The sequence below is a fragment of the Megalops cyprinoides genome, chromosome 3 (genome assembly GCF_013368585.1).
Source record: "Megalops cyprinoides isolate fMegCyp1 chromosome 3, fMegCyp1.pri, whole genome shotgun sequence".
Lineage (NCBI taxonomy): Eukaryota > Metazoa > Chordata > Actinopteri > Elopiformes > Megalopidae > Megalops > Megalops cyprinoides.
Window position 1 is genome coordinate 9,601,418 of NC_050585.1, and position 23,291 is coordinate 9,624,708.

Below are 23,291 nucleotides of genomic sequence, written 5' to 3' on the forward strand. Positions count from 1 at the left end.
ATTTTAATTCAAAAGCGATCGTTTATCATGAAGTGATCGGTGCTTTCATAATGTGGCTACCTTACTCGAATGCACAATATTTGCTTTCTTTTTGTAATTAATATTGATTAAACATGTAGAATATTTTCAAAAACTTGCACTGTAATGTGAGGAGCTTGTAAGGAATATTCTGCTTTAACACTCTAAACATTCTGACCATTTTCCACACTTTTGAAGGGACTCTTCACTAGAACGTAAAACTAACGTTATGAGAATGTCAGGGGAACCTAGCAGAAACATTCAAGGGTTGCCAACGGAACCTAAAACGAATATCATATTTGTTGGGAAACTAACATTCTGGAATGTCCGCCTAACAAAACCTCATCTAAAAATGATCTAAATGATGATCTATGATCTAAAAATGAATCACAGTGATCGTTCTGGCAACGTTAGGTGAGAAGACCTGAGAACCTAGTTTAGAAGTAAAGTTCTGGGAACGCCAAGAAATAAAACAAACGCCAATTTTTTTCTGTCCTGGTGTTCATGCCTAACTTTCCATAACGTTCTGGGAAATGAAAATTGTTTGCTGGATAGCTACGCAATGACAAATAAAACATTTACAAATACATAAAAGTAGTAATGCTTTTCACTCAGGGTTATTAACTTTTACTTCTTAGGCAGCAAGCTCACTCTAGCCACGTATTGGAATTTTTGTTTCTTGTCTCCTGAAGAACCATTAGTTAGTTATGTTCTTACGTCTGGTGCGTCGTTTTCCTACCGTCACTGTTAACTTAAAAATTCAGATGAAGGGCAATGAAATGTGCTTTAACATCTTGAAATGAAATGTGCTTTAACATCATTGTAATCATATTAAATAATAGTAATTACGTAAACATATAGGATTTCACCATTACTTACGGTTTTTCTTTGACCTCTCTAAAATGGCACCTTATATCATCCCAGTAATAATAATAATAATAATACTATAATCCTTTTCCCTGGATGAGGTATGTGCATGCACACACGAGGTAATGGTTTGTGTGTATGTGTGTGTGGTGGACAGCACTTGTTTGCTTTGGACATTTATGAAATTCAGAATTCAAGAGTTTCGTCAAAATAAATAACTACTTTTCCTATAATAGTGACTATAATATCAACATGATAGTGTTGTGACTATAATATCAGATTAAATCCAGCTTTTAATTACGAATGGCAAAAAAACAGTACATATTTTGTCTTTTGTTTTTATTTGCAATGTCTATTTATGTAAAACACATGTGCTCACTTGTCAGGGAAGAGCCAGGAACATAAATGTAGCGGACAGCAGTATAAAAGGAAAAAGCCAGAGAAATATTTATTTTAGCAGAAATGTCGGGTGTCATGCACACAAACGTGGACTTGAGAAGGGAATGACACATCCAGTAACAATGTGTTTCCAGAGGAAGGGATCCCTCTCTGTCTCTCACGGCTAGCATTGGTTGCTGTTACAGTAGCTGCTGGTTCTGCCATCACAGCCTCCTTTGTTCCCAGTGCTGGAGCACTGCTTCATGGGGCCAAGCTTGTCAGCGAGCAGGAAAGGGTTGAGGTGGCAGTACTGGAAGTTAGAGGGGAGAGCAGATGATAGCAGAGGTGGTTCTCACAAATGAGGGGTGCACTTCTTTCCAGTTGAGCATCAGCCACAATTTTTTTTTTCCAGAGGGAGAGATTTGGAAACGTGGAGGCACACAGAGTGAGGTTACGGCGTGGGCAGGGATGAGTGGTGTAATAGCTGCTTAAAGTTGTGGTGCAACCTTGCGTGTGGGAGGGAGGTTGTGCGTGTGGTAGACATGAGTTGCACTGTGGGCTGAAGGATACAGCGGAAAGTATATTGTGTTTTGTACTACCTGTTACAAAAAAGTGGCTGTTATGAATCCTTATCAGAGCCATTAGTAAAGAAGGATTTCAGATCTGCTTTTTGTGTGTGTGTGTGTGTATATGTGTGGTAGACATGGGTTGCACTGTGGGCTGAAGCATACAGCAGAAAGTATTGTGTTTTCCACAACCTGTTACTAGAATATTGCAAAAAAAGTGGCTCTTATAAATTCTCGCCAGAACCATTAGTGTAAGAAGGACACTTTGTGTGCATTTATATTGTATTTCAGTGATAATGACAGAGATACATAAATAAAATCTGAGGCGATTACATGGCAGATGCTTTGCATTATGAATTTGCATGTAAAGCCACACAATTAGACTACAAAAAATATTACAACTAATGTTTCATCTGTTCCACCACACATCCTCTTACCTGGGATGTACATTTAGGACCAGGGGCTGGGTTGTCTGAGCTCTGAATGGAGAAGTCAGTGGAGAAGCGAGAGTAACGGAGCACAGCAGCCATCTCTGCATCAATCAGGACTGATACATTTTTCTGCAGGTGACAGAGCCATTTGGCAGCGTGGTTCCAAGGAATCAAAATGAGGACTAGACAGTACTGACCAGCCATACATGTATCTGAATTGGCCAAGGGGAGCAAGTCTCACTGAAGGGAATGGTTTTGGCAGCATGTCATCAATGGAACATCAGGCAAAGGTTTTGCTAAACCATTGTTACAGCACTACTCTTTGATCACTCTACTGTAGTGCTCTCTGTCTGACGCTCAACTTTAAATTTGAACGCAAAAGGTGCTACACTAAAAGGAAGTTAACTGACAACACTTAAAACTGGCATGACAAATGAGGTGAAACATACCTTAAACGAATGCGACACATCAAAATCCAGCCCATCAGGGTGATCAGGAACTGTTCCCTTATAAAGCACCACTGCGTCCGACTGCTTTGGGTTTTTTGGCAGTTTGAAGACACGATAAGTGCCAGAGGCATAGTTGATACCACCTATACCGAGGTTTCAAACAGAGATGAGGGTGGCAGCAGTTGTGAAAGGTTTCCATTTTCCATTTTTTGATTTGGCCATTTCAGACATGACTGTACTTGTGTCTCTAACCATCATTTTGCCCTGTTACAGTGAAGAGATTACCTGTTTTTCTCTGCAGTTCACTGTTGTGGACCACAATGTGACAGGCCGTGACCAAGTAAGGGGTAGTGAAGCCTACCTCTCGTACCAGAGAGATGAGGTCTCGCCAGTAGAGACAGCCACCCATTCCTTCCCCTATCACAACACATACAGACACAATCAGATGTGCCAAACCCACTAAACCAACTTTATTCAAATGACTGAAGACAGCTGATCTGTTGCTATTGGTTACAGAGTGACTACCATTATACTTGTAAATAAAAAAATTATTTCCCTGTAAAGTATCCATAAATACATGGAGGTAATATGCACCATGATTTGTGCATAAGTAAATATATTTTTGCAGCATAGGTAGCATGACAGTATTGACATATTAGCTCATATGTACCCCACAAAACTGGATCCCTTTTTAGATTTTGAGGTATAGTTTTGCTGGAGTAAATGTCACTAAAGTAGAATTCACCACCATCCTGTTAATTAAAAAGAAAACATTGTTTCAGCAATGAAACCCTTGTAACAACCTATTACACAAAAATGTTGGAAATACTCCAGGAAGTTAAGACATATCATAATATAACAGAGATCTATTACTTTTATTTTAACTGATATTTCATTTACAAAAATTAATATTATTATATTGTAGTTTTCATACGGCTTTATCTGATCGAAACATGTCACGTATTACCTAAAACGTATTTCCTAAAACTCCCAGCAGGTGGCGGCAATGTATAAGGTTGCATATGATTGCTACCAACGCTTCTAATGTCAAGATCAGAAAGGAGACAAAAATGTGTTTGAAGCAAGTGAACTCAGGTTAGCCCACAAAACTATATAGAAGGTTTTTTTTTTGTTTTTCACACGTTTATTTATTTATTTATTCATTTATTAAGTTAAACATTTATTAAAAAAACATGCTAAATAAATAAATGTAAATGTAAATGTAAAAAACATGCTGTGGCCAGTGGCCTTAAACAGTGGAAGGTTACCTTGAGAACTCTGTGGGCCTCCTTAAGGACTGCCCTCTTGTCTGGGCACAGGCATATCACACAGTTTGACCTGGATAAAGAAAGCAGCCCTGCAGGTAATATGATGTAAACCCAATTTCCCTCTCACAATGAACTACACCAGCAATATCTATGATATTTTCATATTCACTTCCTGAAAATGGTTAGCAAGAAAAAATCATGACAGCTCTGTAAAAAAAAAAAGAAAAACTGGTGTCACTTCTGACAAACCGATCTGTGATTTACTTCATAAAACAAAACAGAATGGAACATGAAAGAAAAGAAAAACAAGATTGTGCTTTCAGGAACTCTAAGCTACATACACCAGGATGTCCAAAGAGCCTCCCTGTATGCCCGTTTCCCATAGCTTCTCCATGTATCCATGGACGAAGATGGTGTTGGGTCTCTCAAAGCCAAACCTTTCTTGGTGGTACTGTATGTATTTACGGGAGGCCAGGACCTGAGTAAAACACAGTGACAAAGGATTTAAGCCCTTTGATACAGAAAGATATAGCAGTGGGCACTGAGGCAAGGCTACTCTCAAAGGACATTTGGCTGCGGTACCAGCTCCTCTGTCATGTCGATGCCGATGACATGGCCGCTCATCCCCACCAGCTTGCTGAGGACGTAGCAGTCCCGGCCAGACCCGCAGCCCAGGTCCAGGACCTTACAGCCCTGCAGCTTCTCTGGAACCACCAGACCACAGCCAGAGTAGCTGCAGGAGAACAGCTCATGTCAGCAGCTGAGACACGGCAGCTCATTTATATAGGCCAGGGAACCATATGACTGCGCTGAATCTGCTAATGTAACCCTGCACTTATATTTCAAAAGCCAATTTAATAGCCATTTAAATTGAAATGCCATTTCCCATATTTTATCATTGTTTTATCACTTTTAAAAATGGCCATTTGGGTCGTAACATGATTCCTCATCATATTTGATACAAGGTTATTTTAATACCATTTTGTTTTTTGCTAAGCATCTTTCAGTCTTCTGCAAGAATTTTCAATCTATCAAAATGAACTGTTTGAAATGCTTTGGTAAAGTGCATTGATATGTTCCACCAAGTATTTGTGATTGATTTCTAGTTGTAAATTGATCACTTGTATTAGGATAATGAAATTAACCATATTAATTTAATGTCAGAATCTTACTTCTTGCAAACCTTTGGGTGGACTAGTTTAAGGGCATTAAAAGCACTGGCGGGTATGGGACGAGATGGCAAAGCACAAGATGCACTTGTCTGCAGGCTGTTAGACACATCCAGCCGAGAGCTGTAGTATTTCTGAGGATGTGTAAAGCAGAGAGCAAACAAACATTATTTACGAGAACATTCCTATTAAAATATTCTTTTACATATAAATACATTGCACATGTTTACCTGCTTTGAAAATATATATAGAAATATACATATTTACAAATTTTACATGAAATAAGTCTGTAACGTTTTAGTATCTGGTCATACAACAATATAAAGAAGTGCTTGCCTGAACATTTTGATGTACCAGTGTACCCATGTCACAGATGAAGTTCTGTGGCTGATGCAGCCAAAGTTTTATAGCTATTCCAATTATTCTGTAAAACAAAACAAATTTGACCCCAGCTGAGCTCAATCAGAGAAAACATTAACACAAAAAAGGAGAGATAAAATCATAGTAGAGATAATCATTGCATAGTGGTAAGGAACAGTAGTGGTAAACGCTAGTAACCAACAGGTTGCTGGTTTTATTCCCCACTGGGCCACTGCTGCTGTAACCTTGAGCAAGGTACTTAACCCATATGTGCCTCAGTAAATATGCAGCTGCATAAATACATAACATGTAAAAACTGAAACTTTTGTAAGTCGCTCTAGATAAGGGCATCTGCTAAATTATATTAATGTATAATGATATGCAGCCCCTCTTGATTAATCAGCAGCTTCTTAGAAAGTAGGTTTATTAGACATCTGGATAGTAAACTAAATAGTTATCCAGGTATTATTGTTTGGTTTGCCCACCAGTTTGAAAAAAGAGCCAATATGTAGGTTGCAATGTGAAACAAATCTCTCTGCATCTCCCTGCATGTGTTGGGAAGGTAGGAAGGGAGGGTAAGCAATGCAGATAAAATAGCTAAACAGCAAATTAACATTACTTTTTATATTTGCCCATAGGTATTAATTCATTACACCTAGCGAGCAATCAGTTATAGCTATAGCAACTGGTCGGGCAAAATAGTGTACCTCTACACTGTGTCTATTTACAAGAGACTTTAAGCTATGCAACATAGCTAATGTTACATAGCTAACAAGCAAGCAATTTCTGTTTAAATTTTAAATAATGTAACAAGTGCAAGGCTTTAAAACAACTGGGTATGTTGTTATCCTTGCTAGTTAAGTTAAAAGTTAGCTAAAAAGAGAAGAGAAACTATTTTAAGGGTAAGATATGTTTTTATTTATTTATTTATTTATTTTTTATAACAAGAGCAGCCATAGCATTGGCAAGCAGCTGTAGAAAGTAATGTCAAACTTGTCAAAGTTTTTAAACGAACATGTCAGCTCCCTTGTTAAATTCAGTAGGTTGTTTATTTACTTTTTATTTTCAATATGCAGCCCTCCATATTACAGGATATTGTTCACTGTTTAAAGTTAGACACCAAAAAGCTATGAAATGTGTAGTTTACTATTGGAGGTACCTTTTAAATAACACCGCATTTCAGTGTCTGAAATGTCAGTATATAAAATGGAAATCATGTAGAAGCAGCCTTGGGTATTACTGAAAACCTGCTAACAGAGTGATCAAATACATACAAGGGAATGGCACTCATTTGCAATAGCATTTCACAAACACAAAGCATGGAATCGTTTAAGCAGGTTAATTAATCGAATAAGAACGCTTACCTGCAGTAGCCTGATACACTCCTTTATCACAGGCAATCCATAGCGCTGGTTTTCTCTCAGCTTTTATTGTGAACGCTGAGCATCGATGATGTTGACTTGAAGACAGCAGAATGAATGAACTAGATGAAGCTGGCTGAATGCAGCTGAAGGCCATGGTTATTTGCCTATTGGGTAATTTTGTTTAACACCAGGGCCTGCTGCTGCTGGATTTAGATCTTCCTCAAACATTGCAGTGTTTTGGAAGTGTTGGAAGCAATCCACTGACAGAACCTAAGCTCTACAGGGTTTTGGTCCTTCAAAAAGGCTCATGGGATTTCATACAATTTTTCAAATGATCACTAAATATATCTATCTGAAAATAAAAAAAGGAAAAAATCATTCTGATCTTTTATATGCATACCATGCTATATTACGTGACCTTTGGGAGTACTTGCAAATAATTGCTTGTGTCTTCGCTGTTACCAGAAATGCTGTCTAGTTTGCATTATGTTCAAAGGATCTTGCAACACCATTTCAGAACTGACAAGCTCTCAAAATGAATCTGCAATACGACAAGTTATGAGCATCTCTGGACTCAGCTTGTTACAAATAGGTGTGCATCTCAAAATATTCAATACAAAGATGAAATATTTGGCAATGGACTTAGGAGACATTTGGTTTCCACTTGACAACAGGCAAAAAATGGAGAAAAAAAGGCTGCCTGGTCACAGCAAGTTTTGTTGACACAGTGAAAGTACTTGAAGTACCAGTTTAAGTTGGTTCACGTTGTCAAAGTTAAGTCGAACTCGCAGGCGGTGCATTTTCAGGTGCGTTTCATCGGTTAAGGAAAATAATTGTGTCGAGCCTGCATCTAAAATTCGTATGAGCATAGATAGCACTGTGATAAACACGCGTGATTTGTCTGAAGTCCACGCTGGGCTAGTTTCATCGCATGTTTAACCTGATGGCAACAGAAAGAGTGCGTACAGTAAGTGGGCACGTTTCTCTGCATTCTTGACAAGATGGCTCAAAACATGGATAGATGGATGTCTTTTTTTTATTTCAAGGTTTTGGATGGTTTATGGATAGATTTTTTTTTTATTTCAAGAAAATATAAAAACGTAGACTTAATTTAAAATATACTCTAAAACATTCTCTTATTTTCCGAGCCGGTTTAGACTGGTACGCGTTTAATGTTAAACTATGAGATGCATTGCCTTGCAATGTATCACACATGGACGCCACCACACAATAATATAATTCTACTATTTCCTGTATTACCATCACCACTTTTAACAGTTGTCCTGCTTCATTTTCATCTTATAATAAAATGAATAACCATTCTCAAGAGCAATAAAAAAGAAGGAGAGGGATTCCTGCAAAATAACAATGCTTTGCAATAATAAAGGATTTCCGGGTAATTAACACATTGAATTGTTTTAAGATAATCTAAAAGGTTCTGTAAAGAATTTCCTGCGGTACACGTTTACATTAGGACAGTATCCCAAAAAATGGAAATAGAAATAGCACTTCAACGTGGAGGAAAATAATCACAAAAGAATATTCCATTGCACTCATTGCGCTCTCTTTACGAAAAAAGAAGTCTTTAATAAAATGGAAATATCCATTTGTCTTAATGCAGTATAACATTTCAAGTAATGGCCACTGGGTGGTGCGCATGCTTTTTATTCTTTAATTTTAAGGATTCAAAAACAGGCACAGGAGAAAATGGCTGGGATTATTCGTAAAACGTTTAATCTGAAGGTACCGTTTAAGTAAATACTTAACCTTATGGGGTCAAAATCTAATTACATCCGGATATAAATTCCCTTTAGAACCGGTGTAGAGAAGCTGACCGATACTTTTCCAGTAAACGAGCCCAAAAGAATAAATGTTTTAACAACCAATAATTTATTTTAAAACCAAACAAAGAAACCAGCCTATGCACAGCCAGCCGCAGGGACAAAGTGAGCCTCTCCGCTCTGTAGCCACACCTGTATTTAGTCCTCAATCAGTCAGGTGTGGCTTGTTATCCAATAGGCTGGTCCCCCTACAAATTGCCAACTCCCAATATGTGCACATATTTAACCAATTATTAATACACAATTGACAATCAGCACTTAGGGAGAGGTGGTAAAGGCTCTCCTTCACAACCAGTGTCATAATATTACAGTGACATGGGGCTGATGTATATTTTTGTGATAGATCATTGCTAACCATAACCACCCTTTGGAAAACTTGCATTTACAATTAACCTGCCTGTATTGAGTATACAACTCACATTTGGTACGGTTTCTTATGATCCTGTATGCATGGTTATAGTACTTTGAAATTGCAGTATTAGGCATTTGTTGTCCACTGACCTGATACAGACATTTTATGATGTGTTGTTTTCCCAGTATTGCTCTTTGAACTTGGCTTGCATAGCAGAATCCTGTTATTGACCTGCCATTACAAAACAGATCTAGAATATCCCTCAGATAGCTTGGTGCTTTAGGGTATCGCACAGTTTTGCTCATCTTGGTCTTTTGTGTGTGTGTTTAATTGACGTATTCTTAACTTTTTTTGGCTAATATGTGAACTTTTATGGAAACGCTTAAATGAGCGAGTTAGAACTGTTCCTAATGTATGCACTGAAATCAATTAGGAGACACAAACCTTTGTAATCGTTCTCATTAATGGATGTGTTTGACCTTCACGCACTAGTTAACATCTTTAACCCTCGTACTCTGGTTAAGTGGTGACTTCCCTACCCATAAAGTGTGCTGGTATTCGTAGTAAAACAGTGCTTCGGAAAAAAAGCATTTATGCACTTAGCTAATATTGATCAAGCTCTGTTAAGCCGTATTGACCAAAAAGCTAATGTGTACTCTTTCACAACGCTGGGTTGTGGTTTCAGATTATGTAATAAAATGTTTGTGCAATGGCTAGCTCTGTAGGAGCTGATGGTCTGATTTTCAATAAAAAGTAAGAGCTGAACATAAAGATGATGTCACATCCTAATATAGAGATGTCCCTGTTAATTGAGACTTAGTAGTTTTGGGGTTGCATTGGGCCCTGAACATTGTGAATTAATGAGCAGGCTTGAAGGTTTAATAAAGCTTGGTTCAATAATTAACTGTGTAACATCATGAATTCTTGTTCTATTAAAAGAAGAAAGAATAATAATTAGAGAAAAGCCTTAACAAGAAAATTAATCTTTTGCTACAGGCAATTAAGCGTGCCAGTGGAAACCTGGATAGTCATAGAGTTAAAAAAAATTCATTCTTTTTACTGGTTAAAGGCTTGAGAACTTGCTTACATTAAGAGCAACAAAGATGGGCCTGATATCAATCATTTTTATCAAGGGTACATTCACAAACCGTGCCATTTCCTTGCTGTCCAGGTGTCACAGATGAGCAATTATTGGTTTGGATTTTACATATTCATTTTCCCTATTGTACAAAAAACTATCATGTTTGCGACAAAATCTCTTTGAGCTTAAATAAGGTAGCAGTAATAAGGGCAAAGCTGGGCTGCTGTAAGATTTGAAGGGCCTCGCTTGCTGACTACTGACATTGTTAGTTCTCCCTTGGCTTGCACTTTAGAACTCTTCCCAGAGAACCATGTTTGGCATTCTGCACATGTAGTCAGCCATGACCTCTCTTTGCCCTCAATGTCAGCCTGGTTCCTCACAAAATAGTAGGCTGTAGCCTGCTAGGGCTGGTTAGATGTGTCAACTTTTACCTTGTTACAAACAGATTTCTCTGGGATGAACTGTGCGAAGCGACTTTGTCCAAACAGGAGTATGAAAATCCAATGTTTTTAGGAAGTACATCAGATTATTTTGATTACCTTTCACAAGATGGTAGTCTCTTTTAAAAAATGATGTCAAAAAAGATCTGCACTGTAAAGCATTAAAACCATTGTCAGCTGGTAAGCCACCAGACAAACAGGAGTGACAGAGGACTTACCTTTGACCTTTTTGATATTTACCTTGCCTTATCTCCACTCGATCATCAACAACCTTGCCAATTTCACTATGGGTTACCCATCAGTAGTGGATGCTGTTTTACTTCATTGTGTCTAATGTGGTAGCATGACCTTTGAGCTGTTCACATTACATAATTTTAATTATAACAAAGAGATCGGGTTACATTGAATAACTATGATTACAGTGTGACAAGGACATTGGATATCTTAACATAAAACCCTTTTTCACCATTCCCAAAATTATTTCAGATGATTTGTCTAAAGACAATATCCATATTAAGTGCAATCTAGCAAAAAGGAATCAACTGCTAATGGATGATCCTTATTTAAATTGGATTACATGCAAATCAATAACAAATCAGGTTTAGGATATATATCCTACAAATGTAAGTTCTCTGCCTACCCTATATGTAGCTCACCAGTTGCTACTGAATTGTAAAAATACAGCAGAAAAAAAACAACCCACCAACACACAGCAATGAATAGGCGCTCAGCAAATGTTTTTTTGCGATACAAAGGCGTCTATCAATACATCACCATGAGATCTGCAGGTCAAAAGGTTATCCAGGGTTGTTTTTAAAAGGATTAATAATGCTGTGTCTTGACAAACATAGGGGTGCCTTTGAAGATATTAGCAGTAGCAGTAGGTTCACAAACACAGGCTGTCACTTGATCCTCTGTGGTGAGGCTAGAGGAAAATTACTGGACCGCAGCGGTCAAGACAGGGTGACTCTGATCAGGCAAAGGTCACGACCCTGGAGGAGAGGGCATGGACTTCTCAAGGGGAGTACCTTCACCGGCAGCGATCTTTGAAGAATTTGTATCCAGAAAAGCCGAAACAGAGGTTTTTGTTTTAATCATTCATAACTATTTTTCTTTACTGTTCATACTGTGGGGATTTAATCTTGATGTAATGTTTTGCAACCTTTGAATGGTGTAGGTGGCTTTGTTAAATAGCCACAGTATAGGGATCTATCAGTTTGTCTTCCCAGATAAGTTCTGTTTATTTCCCCAAGCCCATACTGTGCCCGATTATTGGCATATACCTGTATTTCAAAACCCATAAGTCTGTTTACATGTCTCCTTTAAATGTCTCCTTTTGGATAAGAGGAATTCCTACATTGGATTTGCACCTCAATTAAAGATTTTCTATAAAACTATACATTTTTTATTATTATTATTATTATTAACCTTACCTAAAAGGGTGCACTGAAGCTGAACAGCATCTTTCCCTAACATTTCATAATGTTAATGAAACCGTTTATGTGAAATATTCACATATTCAAGACCACGTTAGGCTCAGTTTTTTAGTTGTTGTTTACAAGTCCTTCCCCAATCATACTGGTGAATTTACCATCCCTAACCATGAGGATATGTTACTGATACTTTTTTTTTTTTCGTAAAGATGACAACTGATAAAAGTTACATTTCTAAAGATGCTCTCTGATAAGAAGGCTATGTTTATTTTGCATGTGCTCTGTGGGTTGCTGGGTGATGTGATAAGGAAGGAAGCACACCTGTGCATGGCGTGTGCTGTGGTTTGCAACTGAAATGCCCTCGTTTGCTGTTTAAGGGATAGCAGCTGAGACATGAGCCATGAAGAGAAGTCTGTTTACAAACTGTCACGCAATGAATGCTTACAAAAGTTGAATATAATTACCTATATAAGAGAATGAAATAAAACAGGGTTCTGACAACTGTTGAGGTCTTAAACTCAAGAAAGTCAAAATCAATGAATTCTTTTAAAGATTTCAACGATTTTTATTCAATTTCTGTGTTTTGCTACTGAGCCCATTTTATCAGAAGGTCCTGGCCACCAGCAGAGGCCAGGATGTCATGAACAAAATCTGTGCCATTTTTACAATTCATAATTGCCAACAACCAGCTAATTGTCCAGATTTAGACCTTAACCTTAGTTTAAACCTGTGACTGATTAGTTGAATTTTCTCTGTTCTGCAGTCAAAGGAAGTGAGGGGTTATTGGCAGTTCAAGCCCGATAAACATCTACGAATGGAGAAGTTCACGGCGGGAAGAAAGGTCACATGAAGTTTAAGGAAAGAGAAGTCATTGGAAGATCAAATAAAGAGCGAGCCAAGGGGGTGGAGGGGGGTTCTGTGTACAGTACCAAAAGTGCACGGGCAGACAAACCCTCACTGTTTCACCCCAGCACACACAGCCTCTGTTCTCATTGCTCACACAAAACAAGCCTGGGTTTAACCTCCGCTCTGCCTTTGAACTCTCCAAGCCACTCTCGTGAAAGCAGGCTGTAGAAACACGTCTACGTCATTCACGTCCTGCCATTCTGTTGATCAGAGTCAGAGTGCCAGGAAATACAATGACTGACGCTCTCATTTGAACTGTGTGAGTACGGCGACACATTCTATATTTTGTGTGGAGAGACATACATTTAAAAGATTAACCCACCTGTTGTTCATAGCTGATGCAGAGCAGACTCGGGAGCTTTTGAACATGCTTATATATCATGTTTGTAATGGCTGATTTACGTCAAACCCTCAGGCTACTTTAAGTAATTATATAGAGATAAAGCAAAACGTTTAATAAATCAAACTGATGTTCTCAGTTCCATTGTTTGTGGAGAAAATGGCAGATGATGAGAGAGGTAGAAATAGGGCAAGAAGAGAATATGTTTCACTTCCAGTATCGCTGTTAAATATTGAGAAACATTACACTGCAGGAGGTCAATGCAGCTTGAACACAGGGGTCACTGGGTATCATCAACCCCCTTGAGCATTTGTGTAGTTGTGTATTTTTCCACTTCGCCACTGTCAACATGCCAACTGTCGAGCACACTGCCATTCAGATAATGACCGAAAGGAAGACCAGTGAAACCCCCAGCTGGGAAATAAACTGAAACTGTGCTGATTTTGGTAGTGCCTGAACTTGATGTTGCTTGAGCGCGGCCTGCTCCATGATAATTGTTTCACAGAAAGTAATTTTTAGACTGTGTCACAGGGGCTTCGACCAATCAGATACCAATGTTTACTGAGCTGAACTCAATGGCAGTGCCTACCATTTTTCAGTAATGCAATACAGTCTATAGGGCAGAAGAAAATCTATTGTAAACTCTTGTATCTTCAGTTGTGATGGCAGTGGCCTCTCTGATACCACAAGCCTTAATTATCTTAATTATAATTGATTATATCTCCTCCCTAGAGTAGGTATATTCCTGCTAGTTAAAATAATCTCAGTGTATGTGAAAGCTATATTTTTGCACCCTTGAAAGCAGCCCTTCTTGGGACTTCTGGACTGTTTTTCTTAATCCATTAGCATACTGAATGAATAATGGCAACAGGAAGAAAAAAAGCATGTGAATGGAGAGGAAAACAGGAGTCGTTGTTGATTTTGACATTGAGAGTTTTGCTGTTGTCAGAGGCAAGTGTCTGTTCTATTCCAGCTACCGGTAGGTTTGCACCCCATTCAGAAACAATCTTTCTTCTTGTCTGCAAAACTCAGGGAGTCTTTCATTTTGTTTATGTCAGACATAATCAAACAAGCCCACTTGCTGTTCAGGATCAGACTCATGCCTGAATACCTGTTGATATGATCTGTATGCACCCTCATGTCATACTGAAAAAGCAGTGGGCTGTAGGCTTTAGGCTGCTCCCAGAAATATTATTCTAATGAGCCATTAAGAAGAACACAAATGATTCTCAGAAATAGCTCTTATTTTGTAAATAAAATGATAAAATTAGGCAATCAATTATCTGTGCCCCAAAAATTCAGCGAGACTGACCTTTGAGAACTTTTATCGTGATTTGGTGCTCTGAATACCAAATTAAGAAATGTCACGCACCATCCATAATTTAACTTAGAAATGTAATCAACAAATTGAACTGTTCTCAAAAAATTATGATTAAGCGCTCCACATTTTCTGAGGCTTACACCTGACCTTGGTTATTATCTGCCTTCATGATGTTCACAGATCAACTCCAACAGATCATCTCTGAGCTCAGTGTATAATATTGACAGAAAAAAATTACTAACAACAGAAAATGACTTATGCAGTTGATACTGTAGAAGAATACAACCAGAAAGTTATGCATGGAAATACATGTAAAATCACAGGAAGACATGTAAGCTTAAAGAAAGAGGAGGAAGTCGATACTAGGTCAACAGAGGATGACTAAACGTTACTGCAGTGTAAATGGGGTTTTGCAGTGCCCTTTGGGCATTTGTCCTCAGCCCATTATTTACTGCATAGTACACTAAGGGGTGGTAGGGAGGGCTCTTTTATATGCTCTCTCATGATGACGTCATCCAGTATTGTTTTTTTTTTAAATCACTCAGAAAAAAAGTTGGGGGTGGCAAAACAGAAACAACGACAGCGGTCACTGGGAAATCCTGTAGGCACACACCAAAACACTCTTAAGGCTGATTTACAAGCAGCCGTAAGTATCGGAGGAGTCTGTCACACCCATGTCAGATAGGACACTCTTTAAGCCAGAGGCAAGATGCTTGTTTTTCCTGGGTGTATCTGTGAACAATTCCACTTCCACCCTCACAACCTGTTTAGATGATGACCCAGCAGGGAAAGAGGGCAGTCTCTCTGCTTTGTTTTTTTTTCCATGTGTTTGCGTCAAGTCAAAGCTACTGTACCAGCAGGAATTAAGGTCACAACTTAAAGCTTGATTGTGAATGTAGGTCAGCTGAGTGCTTCACTGTTGGGTCCAAGTTGAACTTTCAGTCCCTGTCTGCTTGCTTTGTTTGTTGCCCTCTTAATGAAGTGCAGGACCTGGATTCAGTGTGTCAGAGAATCTGGGGAAGGGTTAAAAATAGGAAGAGTTTCTGAGAGAAGACAAGAAACAATCACACAGCTTGGCAGGATCTCAGAAAGTACAGGAACCGATTAAAGTTTGAAGTAAAGGGAGTGATTATTGTCCCAGTAATACAAAATAATAATATACTAACCAGTGATTTCAGATCCTACAGATATTATATATACTGACAATGTTAAACTGGAAAAAAGGAATTGTGTATATGTATTGATCCTGTAATGCTACAATATAAAATTAAAGCAAATAGGTAAAAGGGGGACTTTTAACATACAATAAACAGCATCAGTAACTACAACCCCAAAACATGTCTCAACACAGATTAGTAGAAATTATTTATTTATTCATAATGATCTGGTGAGACTGTTGCTGATGTAAGCAAAATGTCACAGTGAGAGGGTGAAAAGGAAACAACTCAGATTTATTCAAACTGTGCATTTTAGTACTTTATTTAAAATCTGTGCAAGTGAACACCAAAAATGAAAAACATAAAAAAATGAAGTACATGTTTCAAGTTGTCGCATGTAAAGATCTCGGCATAAATGTCCATTTTTTTGCAGCCTAATGCAGATATTACAACTCACTGCGCTGCCCCCAGACTTCCTGAATTTGCACTGTACTAAATGTGCCGTACTCAGACTGGTAAACAAGTCCTGTTTGATGCTGATTAAAAAGAAGAAAACAACAAACAAATAGTCAATGCACATTTGTTTTCAGAGTTTAAATATTCGCTCATCAGTCAATAATTTCATTTTAGCGAACGTTCACGTTTTAAGTAATGAGCACTCTGTGATAGAAGACCTATTGTTAAGACTTTACATTTTCCCCACATCCAGAATTGATACACAGGGGGCTTCCCATGCATCTGCATGCAACAGGCAGCAGTGTAGAGCATCAGACATAACACAACGTGTTGCCAAACAAAGATTATCATAAGCTTACAACATAGAGACACATGCAAAAAAGAGCATTTCATCCTCTGTCATGGTATGTACATTATTACAGAATTTACATTGGTTTAGGGAATTGAAAACTAGTACATTGTCTTTCTCTTAAACGATACAAAATAGCTATCTTTCATAAGGAAAGCACTGTTTACACAAATATATATCTTTTTTTTTTTTTAAAACCACTCTTTTAACCTTATTTAATATAAAGAACATATACAAATAATATAGAAAAAAGAATAATATCACACTTAAGACTTTAAAATGTCATGAAAGTGACTGGATGTTGCGTCTTATCTGACCTGCTTTCTTTCTGGAGTGGAAAAAAGAACTTAATGAACTACATCAGGCTCATGCAGGTGTCAGATTTGGTTTCTGACACTTTTTTTAACTTGCCAATGTGCCCTTGCTCACAGTAATGGCATTGTACTCATACATTAAGGTGTGTGAAGGGATGCTGACAAGATCTAGCCTCTACTATTAACATATAAAGAACAGCTGGATCAAATGGAAATGTTGGGGCCTAACCCTAGTTTCACTTTCCATACAGACATTACCTTTCATACTGTCTTTACTAATGATGACTAACAATCTTCTACTACACAGAGCTCACCCCTTCATTTGTGTAATAAGCACATTGTCCATGATGCCTCTTCTCCACAGTTTCACAGTTTTAAAATGGTTTATTTCTAATTTGGCTTTGTTGCAATGTTAATGGGTGACTAAAGAGCACAATTCATCACAACATAACCTACAACATAATAAATAAAATACATTTCTAAAGCAAAGGTCACAACACTGATATACAGATCTCTCATTACATGCCAAAAACACCTTACGACACCAAGAGGTTCAATTAGAAACCAAAGAAAAATGTATGTGATATGCAAGGGGACTGTTAAACTGATTGCTAACTTAAACTGTCACCTCTTAAACTGCCCTTGACTGACTTGTATCCTGGACTTTCTCTAAGTTAGGGATGGGCAAGGGGGACCTTTTACAGTTATCTTTCACTTAGACACTGTGAGCCCCCAAGGTCAGAACTGCCCATCCCTGGCCTACATGCTGTCACTTACCGATTCCCATCTGGTTTCAGGGACAGCAAAGAAAAAAAAAATCAATAACGCAGGATCTTTCCAGGGAGTTGAATCTGAAGCACTGAAAATATGTATATGCTACATCCATATATTCCAGGGTTAAAATGTTTTCAAACGGTGGTATTTTCACAGTAAATCCGCCATGCATAGTGCACAAATGAGATTCTGATATGGACATGATTTTAATGATTTGCTGTCCTTCCCATCACCAGCCCTCTGCAGCTCACTGAAGCATTTCTGTGTGTGGTTAAATCGAATCATGTAGTACTTGGCCCTGTACAGCAGGGGTTAATTAACAAGGCCACAGTGCTTTCAGAAGAGTTTACAGTCTCTTTGTAAATGTTCAGATTTCTGAAAATGTCCAACAGAAGTACAACACAAAGTAGAACAATTCAGTATTAATTTTATGGAATTAGTAATAAGTGTGCCTTTTAATACTTCATTTCACTGCATTATGGGAAATCTGAAAGGTAAGGAGGACACATCAAGTGGTAAGTGTGTGAAATACTCATCTAACTTATAATCACATATTACTGGAATCACTTCATAGAAGACAGGGCAGCACAGAAGTGTTCAAATAATGTATTAACGGAGATAGTGGGTGCTGGTGATAGTCACCAAATTTGGGGAATTAAATTTTTAAAATCCTCAGCATTAGGAGTTCTTACAGTTCAACTTCTTACAGTTCAACTACACTAAACTTTAAGATTAAGACCTAAACCAGAGAAATACTTATGGATTACAGACAAAGGTAAACCATTCTGATTATAAAAGATGCTTTGGGTTTTGTTAATTGGTCTGATTACCAGTATTTGTAATCTCCTTGCCTCCACTGCTTATGTTTCCTTCTAAACAAAATTGAAATAATCAAACCAGTTTAAGCAAAATGGACACAAACTGAAAATGATACAACTTTTCAGTCTGGGGTAGAAGTCCCTTCTCTTGTCTTTAGGTTTAATAATTAGCATTTTTCCAGAGACCCATTGAGCCTTTCCCCATCATAGCCTTGTGTCTCATCGTGTGACGGAGAGTGACGTTTCCAGCTCAGTCTACGGTCATAAGCCCTCCTCTCCGCCACAGGCTCCTCCTTCACCTTCATTGCACACTGCTCCATGTCCCCCTGCTCTCTGCCCTCCTTTCGAAGGCGAGAATGACCCTTCTGAAGCATATAGTACAAAATGGGGTTAGACCTAGTCAGTCGTGGAGAATCAGGGCAGGGGTCCTGTTTCTCCTCACTGCTGATCGTCCACTGGATGGGCCCCTCGCTCTCTCTTTTGATGGGGATGAGGTTCAGTTTGGGAGACTCCTGATGCACCCCGTGGGAGCCCCAAGGCGACCCCGGGGTGCTGTTGCTCACTGAGGCCGTGGTCACAGTTCTGAAGTCTGTGCGACTGGGCCCCAGGGGACCGGGGCTCCACTGCGAGCTGATGAGCTCATGATTGTAGCCCGGCTTGTTTGCAACGTTTCCATTGATCCTGTAGCCGCCCTGCACAGTGGAAGGGCTGGCAGCACTCCTGGGCTGGGAGAGATCCTTCAGGCAGTTGTCAGAAAGGAGGAGCTGCTTCAAGACGTTGAAATTCCTCCCGTCCCGAGGAGGAGACTGGACTGGAGTGTGGACCTCTGGCGAGCTTGTTGGCCTTCTTCGATCGGGCGTCCCAGAAACAGAGCGGCTATCACTGCTGTCCTGATGTGCAACTCTGTCCACCATTCGCAGACCAGGCTCACTGATCATGGGATCCTCAAACCCCCAGCAGAGCTTCCTCTTTTTCGGGACCGATGCTCCCTGATGCTCCTCCCGCTCTTCTTTCACACTGCCTTTGTGCAAATCCAGCTGGGTGTCTGCTGGGTAGGTTCTGGTCCGTTGTTTCAAAAGCTGGCTCAGGAGACCATCTTTAGGGACAGCTTCTGTAGAAGAGGGCTCTACTTTTACCTCTCTCCAGGGAACCAAGAGGGGGCTGAGTCTCTCATATCCCCTGCTCTCTGTTTGGCATTTTTCCAGCTCTTCGTAACTGTTTGACAACTGACCCTCCTCTCTAGGCTCAGTCTTGATCTTAATATCCAACAAGGGCCCATTGGGGCTGTCACAAGTCACTGATTTGTCAGCCTGCCTTTCCAAGGAGCCCTTAGCTGCTGATCCATTCCGCTTGCTGCTTGGTTTCTCTTTGTGGGTGGTAGTCCCCAAAAGAAGCTGCAAAACCGTGCGTCTCTCCAGGAGATTCTCAATCTCTGACGCGGGGGGTGAAGATTCTGGCACATACGGCATACAGTTCCCATGGGGTCCCTCCAAAACCGGGGTTCTGTTGCGCTGGATTGGAGCATTGAGTCTCTCCAGCAAAGTCACAGGTTTTTCCACCTGAAGCTCCTGGCTCAGCCTTTTACTAGGAGCCATCGGGGCCTTCAGTGGAGGGGAAGGGGATGCATTTTGTAATCCACACTGGGCTAAATTTTGTAATAGTTTACTAGCGCTAAATGCGGGCTCTCGAACCTTTTCACCTGAGTAGGACTTAGATTTACACAGATCCAAAGGGATAGACTGCACATGAGGAGATGTGTACAAACTGTATGGCGATGCTGTACCATTTGTGTCTCTTCCATGAGAGAATGTTGGCAAGGGATGAAGACTTCTACCAGCTACCCCATTTGGAGGGCTCTGTGTCCTAGTCTCCTCACACACAGCACCTGGTGTAAGTCGGCCTGCAGGTGCGTTATTGGGTTTAGCGGTTATGTCAGGCTGTAAATCTGGATTATCTGTAATTTTGTTTACCTTCTCATTATTTTTGTGATCCAGAAGCAACTGCATGAGGGTGACCTCATGATGGGATTTCACGTCTGGGCTTTTCTCAGGTTCCCTGGACTCGCTGACCCGCAGCCTGGGAGTGTCCGGCTTCCACTTGTTTATCAGAGACTCTGTGAGTTTGTCCAGAGAAGACGAGGAGGACCCTGGCACCGTGCCGCAGGCCCTGCTCTTCACAGAGAGGTCAATGGGAGAGCAGCTGGAGTACGAGCTCTCGGCATCACTGCTGTCTTTGGTCAGGCTGTTCTCGTGGTTGGAGTACTCGCTGTCGGACAGCAGAGGTGAACTACGGCTAGGAAAGACACCATAGTCGTCATCCAGGTGACCGCTGCCGTTGATCTGCTTCTGTGGGTTGTGGCTGTTCAGGAGGAGCAAGAGCAGGCTGCTGCAATTCTGTGTGGGCCTCGTACCGTGTTTGTCGAAGGGCCGTTTTTCCCTGAAAGGATGTGCAGTCCGTGGGGAGCTGGCCGCTCTGCTCTGTCCTGGAATGAGGGTCGGGCTCTGTTTACTGGAGTCTAATGCCGGTTGCGGGAGTGTTCCCTTTTGGGCATTTAAGGAGCTTAACATGTCTGGGGCCATCTGAGGCTGTCCTATGTTGGGCAGCTTCTTATCCTGTGTTTTCTGTGTGGCTATGGCCGCAAGCCTCTCACTGGCTGATCGGGCAGATAATTGTGCTTTTAAGGTCTGCTCTCGGGAATACTGCTGCAGATGAGCTTCGCTGGAGAGCAGCAGAGCCAGCTGACTGCAGGCCACGCTGGGTTTTGGGGAGGGGGCAGGGCTGGATCTGATTTTCACCAGATTGGCCACAGCTTTTAGCCGCGCTGCGCAGGAGACAGAGTCAGAAGCAGCTGGCCGAGCTGCATTTTGCGTTGTGTGGGGGGACTCTGTGAGCCTCTCCTGGCTGGTCCGCCGGCGGTAAGGCACACTGTTATGGTTCTGGAGTTTGCTCTTCTTCATCAAGCCCTTCAGGCGACTGGAGGCAGCTCCGAAGCATGGCGCGGCCTCCTTATCCCCCTGGGAGCCTTCATTGACCTGGGCGTCCTGCCCTTTCAGGTTGTGTGTGATCTGCTGTGACATTGCCACGCTCTGCAACCGGGAGCTGAATGACTGGAGCAGGGACGCCAGCATGGTGCTCTCCCCCTGAGGCGAGCCGTCCAGAGCTCCAGTGTGGCGGTCTCTGCTCTGACCGTTGAGGTCCCCCACAGGGGCAGCCATCCGCTGGCTTTCAGGCTCGCTCCAGGCCTCCGAGCGGAGCAGCCTGGCCTTTTTAAGGTGCTGTGTGGCTCCTCCCGAAGGCGCGCGCCTGTCTTCCTGTTTAGTGCCATGGTTTGGCAGTTGGTAGGTCCTTACAGCCTTGTTGCCCTGCTCCTGGTTGCCATGCCCCGCCTCAGATCTCCTTGTAGCCGTGGCCCCTGGCCCACTCGCCACCTGATGCATTAGTAAACCTTCCAGATAAGTTAAAACAGCTGAATCCTGGTGCGTCTCAGAGCCAGGCTCTTCCCCATGAGTCATGTTCAATATTAGGCTCCCTTCTATGGTTTGTTATGATTATTAAAAAAAACAATATGTAAATTTAATATAAACAAACTTAGAAAAACAGCAAGAACATAAAAAATGGTCTGGAGTCTCTAAAGTTGCAAAAGCCACAGACTGAATCGTACCCCGTTCCAAGCGTGAGAGTGCTTTTATGCAGAAACTTCAGGCATGAGTAAGTGGCTTTGGAGGGCTATCCAGCTGGCATTCCTCTGTGCCAGCAAACTTTGACAGTCCTCAGTCCTCTGTGATTTTGAATGAGCTTATTCCAGCAGCTAGTGAGGAGTCAGCAGGATTTCACCAAGGCCCCGGTGATGCGTTCCATGATGGTGGATGTTTGGGATATCCGTTAGGAGGCCCTGGGGGTGGGTGTGGACTTTTGGCTTCCCCGCTCTCCTGTCCTCAGGCCGGGGCAGAGAAAGACCTACAGGAATGAGAATGACGAGAATTTAAAATCATGGATTTGCAAGACAACACATCACTTTCATTAGATGCCTCTCCCACCTACAAGCTTATTAAATATCTGATTGTTCTCTTCACACACTCTTTTAATGCTTTTATCATCCCTTTTAAGCCTTTGCTTTTTGGCAGGTCCCTGGTAAATAATTTTCCTAAAGAACCATCAACAATTAAAATAATCAAACAACTAATGGTAGTACTTTTGTTGAGTATTGATTTTCAATTTCTGCTAAGTGGTATCCGCTTGTACTGTAACCGTAATGCATTTGATGATGGGAATGAAACAATATTGATTTTATTTCAAGAAAAAACCCAAATGATTGCTTAGACAAAGGAAGTCAAAATTAAATTCTCTGTTTTGCTACTTTTCTGTCTTTTTGCCACATACAAAGTTTTGCAAAGTAAAGATAAAATGCACATTAACGGCAAATTGAACTGGTCTTTGCCATTGGGAAGGCAGCACGCGAACTGAAGACCCTGGCCTTGAATCGGCTGTCAGTACCATATGAAAGGTGGGTCTGCTGCTTTGAGTGTGCAGAGCTTTTGAGTGCTTTGACGCTTATTCCGCATGCGAAGGGCAATTTTCTGAGGATAAGCCCCACTCACGCACTCATGTGAAGTCTCACACAACACTATCTCCCACCACCCAGCTGCCACTGGCACACCAGCCAGAGCTGCTTGTGGTTAGAAAAGAAGTGCATTTCAGCACTCTGGGTTACATCAATGGTGTTCGGTTTGCTTTTTAGAGGCCATTTTACAGCGAAGACATGCATGCTGTTCATAAAGGATGCACATGCTCACATATTGCAGAACACTGGCCGATTTATCTAAAAGGGATATCTCATGT

At 40.7% G+C, this 23,291-nt stretch overlaps 2 protein-coding genes across 4 annotated transcripts in view; both read right to left on the minus strand.

Moving 5' to 3' along the window:
- Positions 1–1,281: 1,281 nt before the first annotated feature.
- LOC118775512 (arsenite methyltransferase-like) lies at positions 1,282–6,966 on the minus strand. Its single transcript, XM_036525466.1, has 11 exons — positions 6,871–6,966; positions 5,483–5,570; positions 5,150–5,280; positions 4,560–4,710; positions 4,319–4,455; positions 3,978–4,047; positions 3,380–3,461; positions 2,995–3,126; positions 2,710–2,852; positions 2,267–2,389; positions 1,282–1,573 (listed from the first exon to the last, which is right to left on the minus strand). Exons 2-11 carry the CDS (start codon positions 5,510–5,512, stop codon positions 1,448–1,450), a joined length of 1,125 nt encoding a protein of 374 aa, XP_036381359.1. The 5' UTR covers positions 5,513–5,570; positions 6,871–6,966; the 3' UTR covers positions 1,282–1,447.
- Positions 6,967–16,846: 9,880 nt separating this feature from the next.
- Positions 16,847–23,291, minus strand: part of LOC118774931 (nuclear receptor-interacting protein 1-like) — a 38,635-nt gene continuing 32,190 nt past the window's right edge. For all 3 annotated transcript variants that reach the window (XM_036524550.1, XM_036524552.1, XM_036524551.1), the window contains exon 2: positions 16,847–22,409. In XM_036524550.1, the coding sequence (XP_036380443.1) occupies positions 18,620–21,964 (3,345 nt within the window). In that variant the 5' untranslated portion in view covers positions 21,965–22,409 and the 3' untranslated portion in view covers positions 16,847–18,619. The remainder of the gene's footprint in view (positions 22,410–23,291) is intronic.

Excerpts from the sequence above, each read along its gene's own strand:
- LOC118775512 (XM_036525466.1), bottom strand. The coding sequence starts at position 5,512 with ATGGGTACACTGGTACATCAAAATGTTCAG. Across the intron at positions 4,711-5,149 it reads CACCCAAAGGTTTGCAAGAA|CTACTCTGGCTGTGGTCTGG; the intron begins GTAAGATTCTGA and ends GTTCTCCTGCAG. Across the intron at positions 3,127-3,379 it reads AAGGGATCCAGTTTTGTGGG|GGGAAGGAATGGGTGGCTGT; the intron begins GTACATATGAGC and ends GTGTTGTGATAG.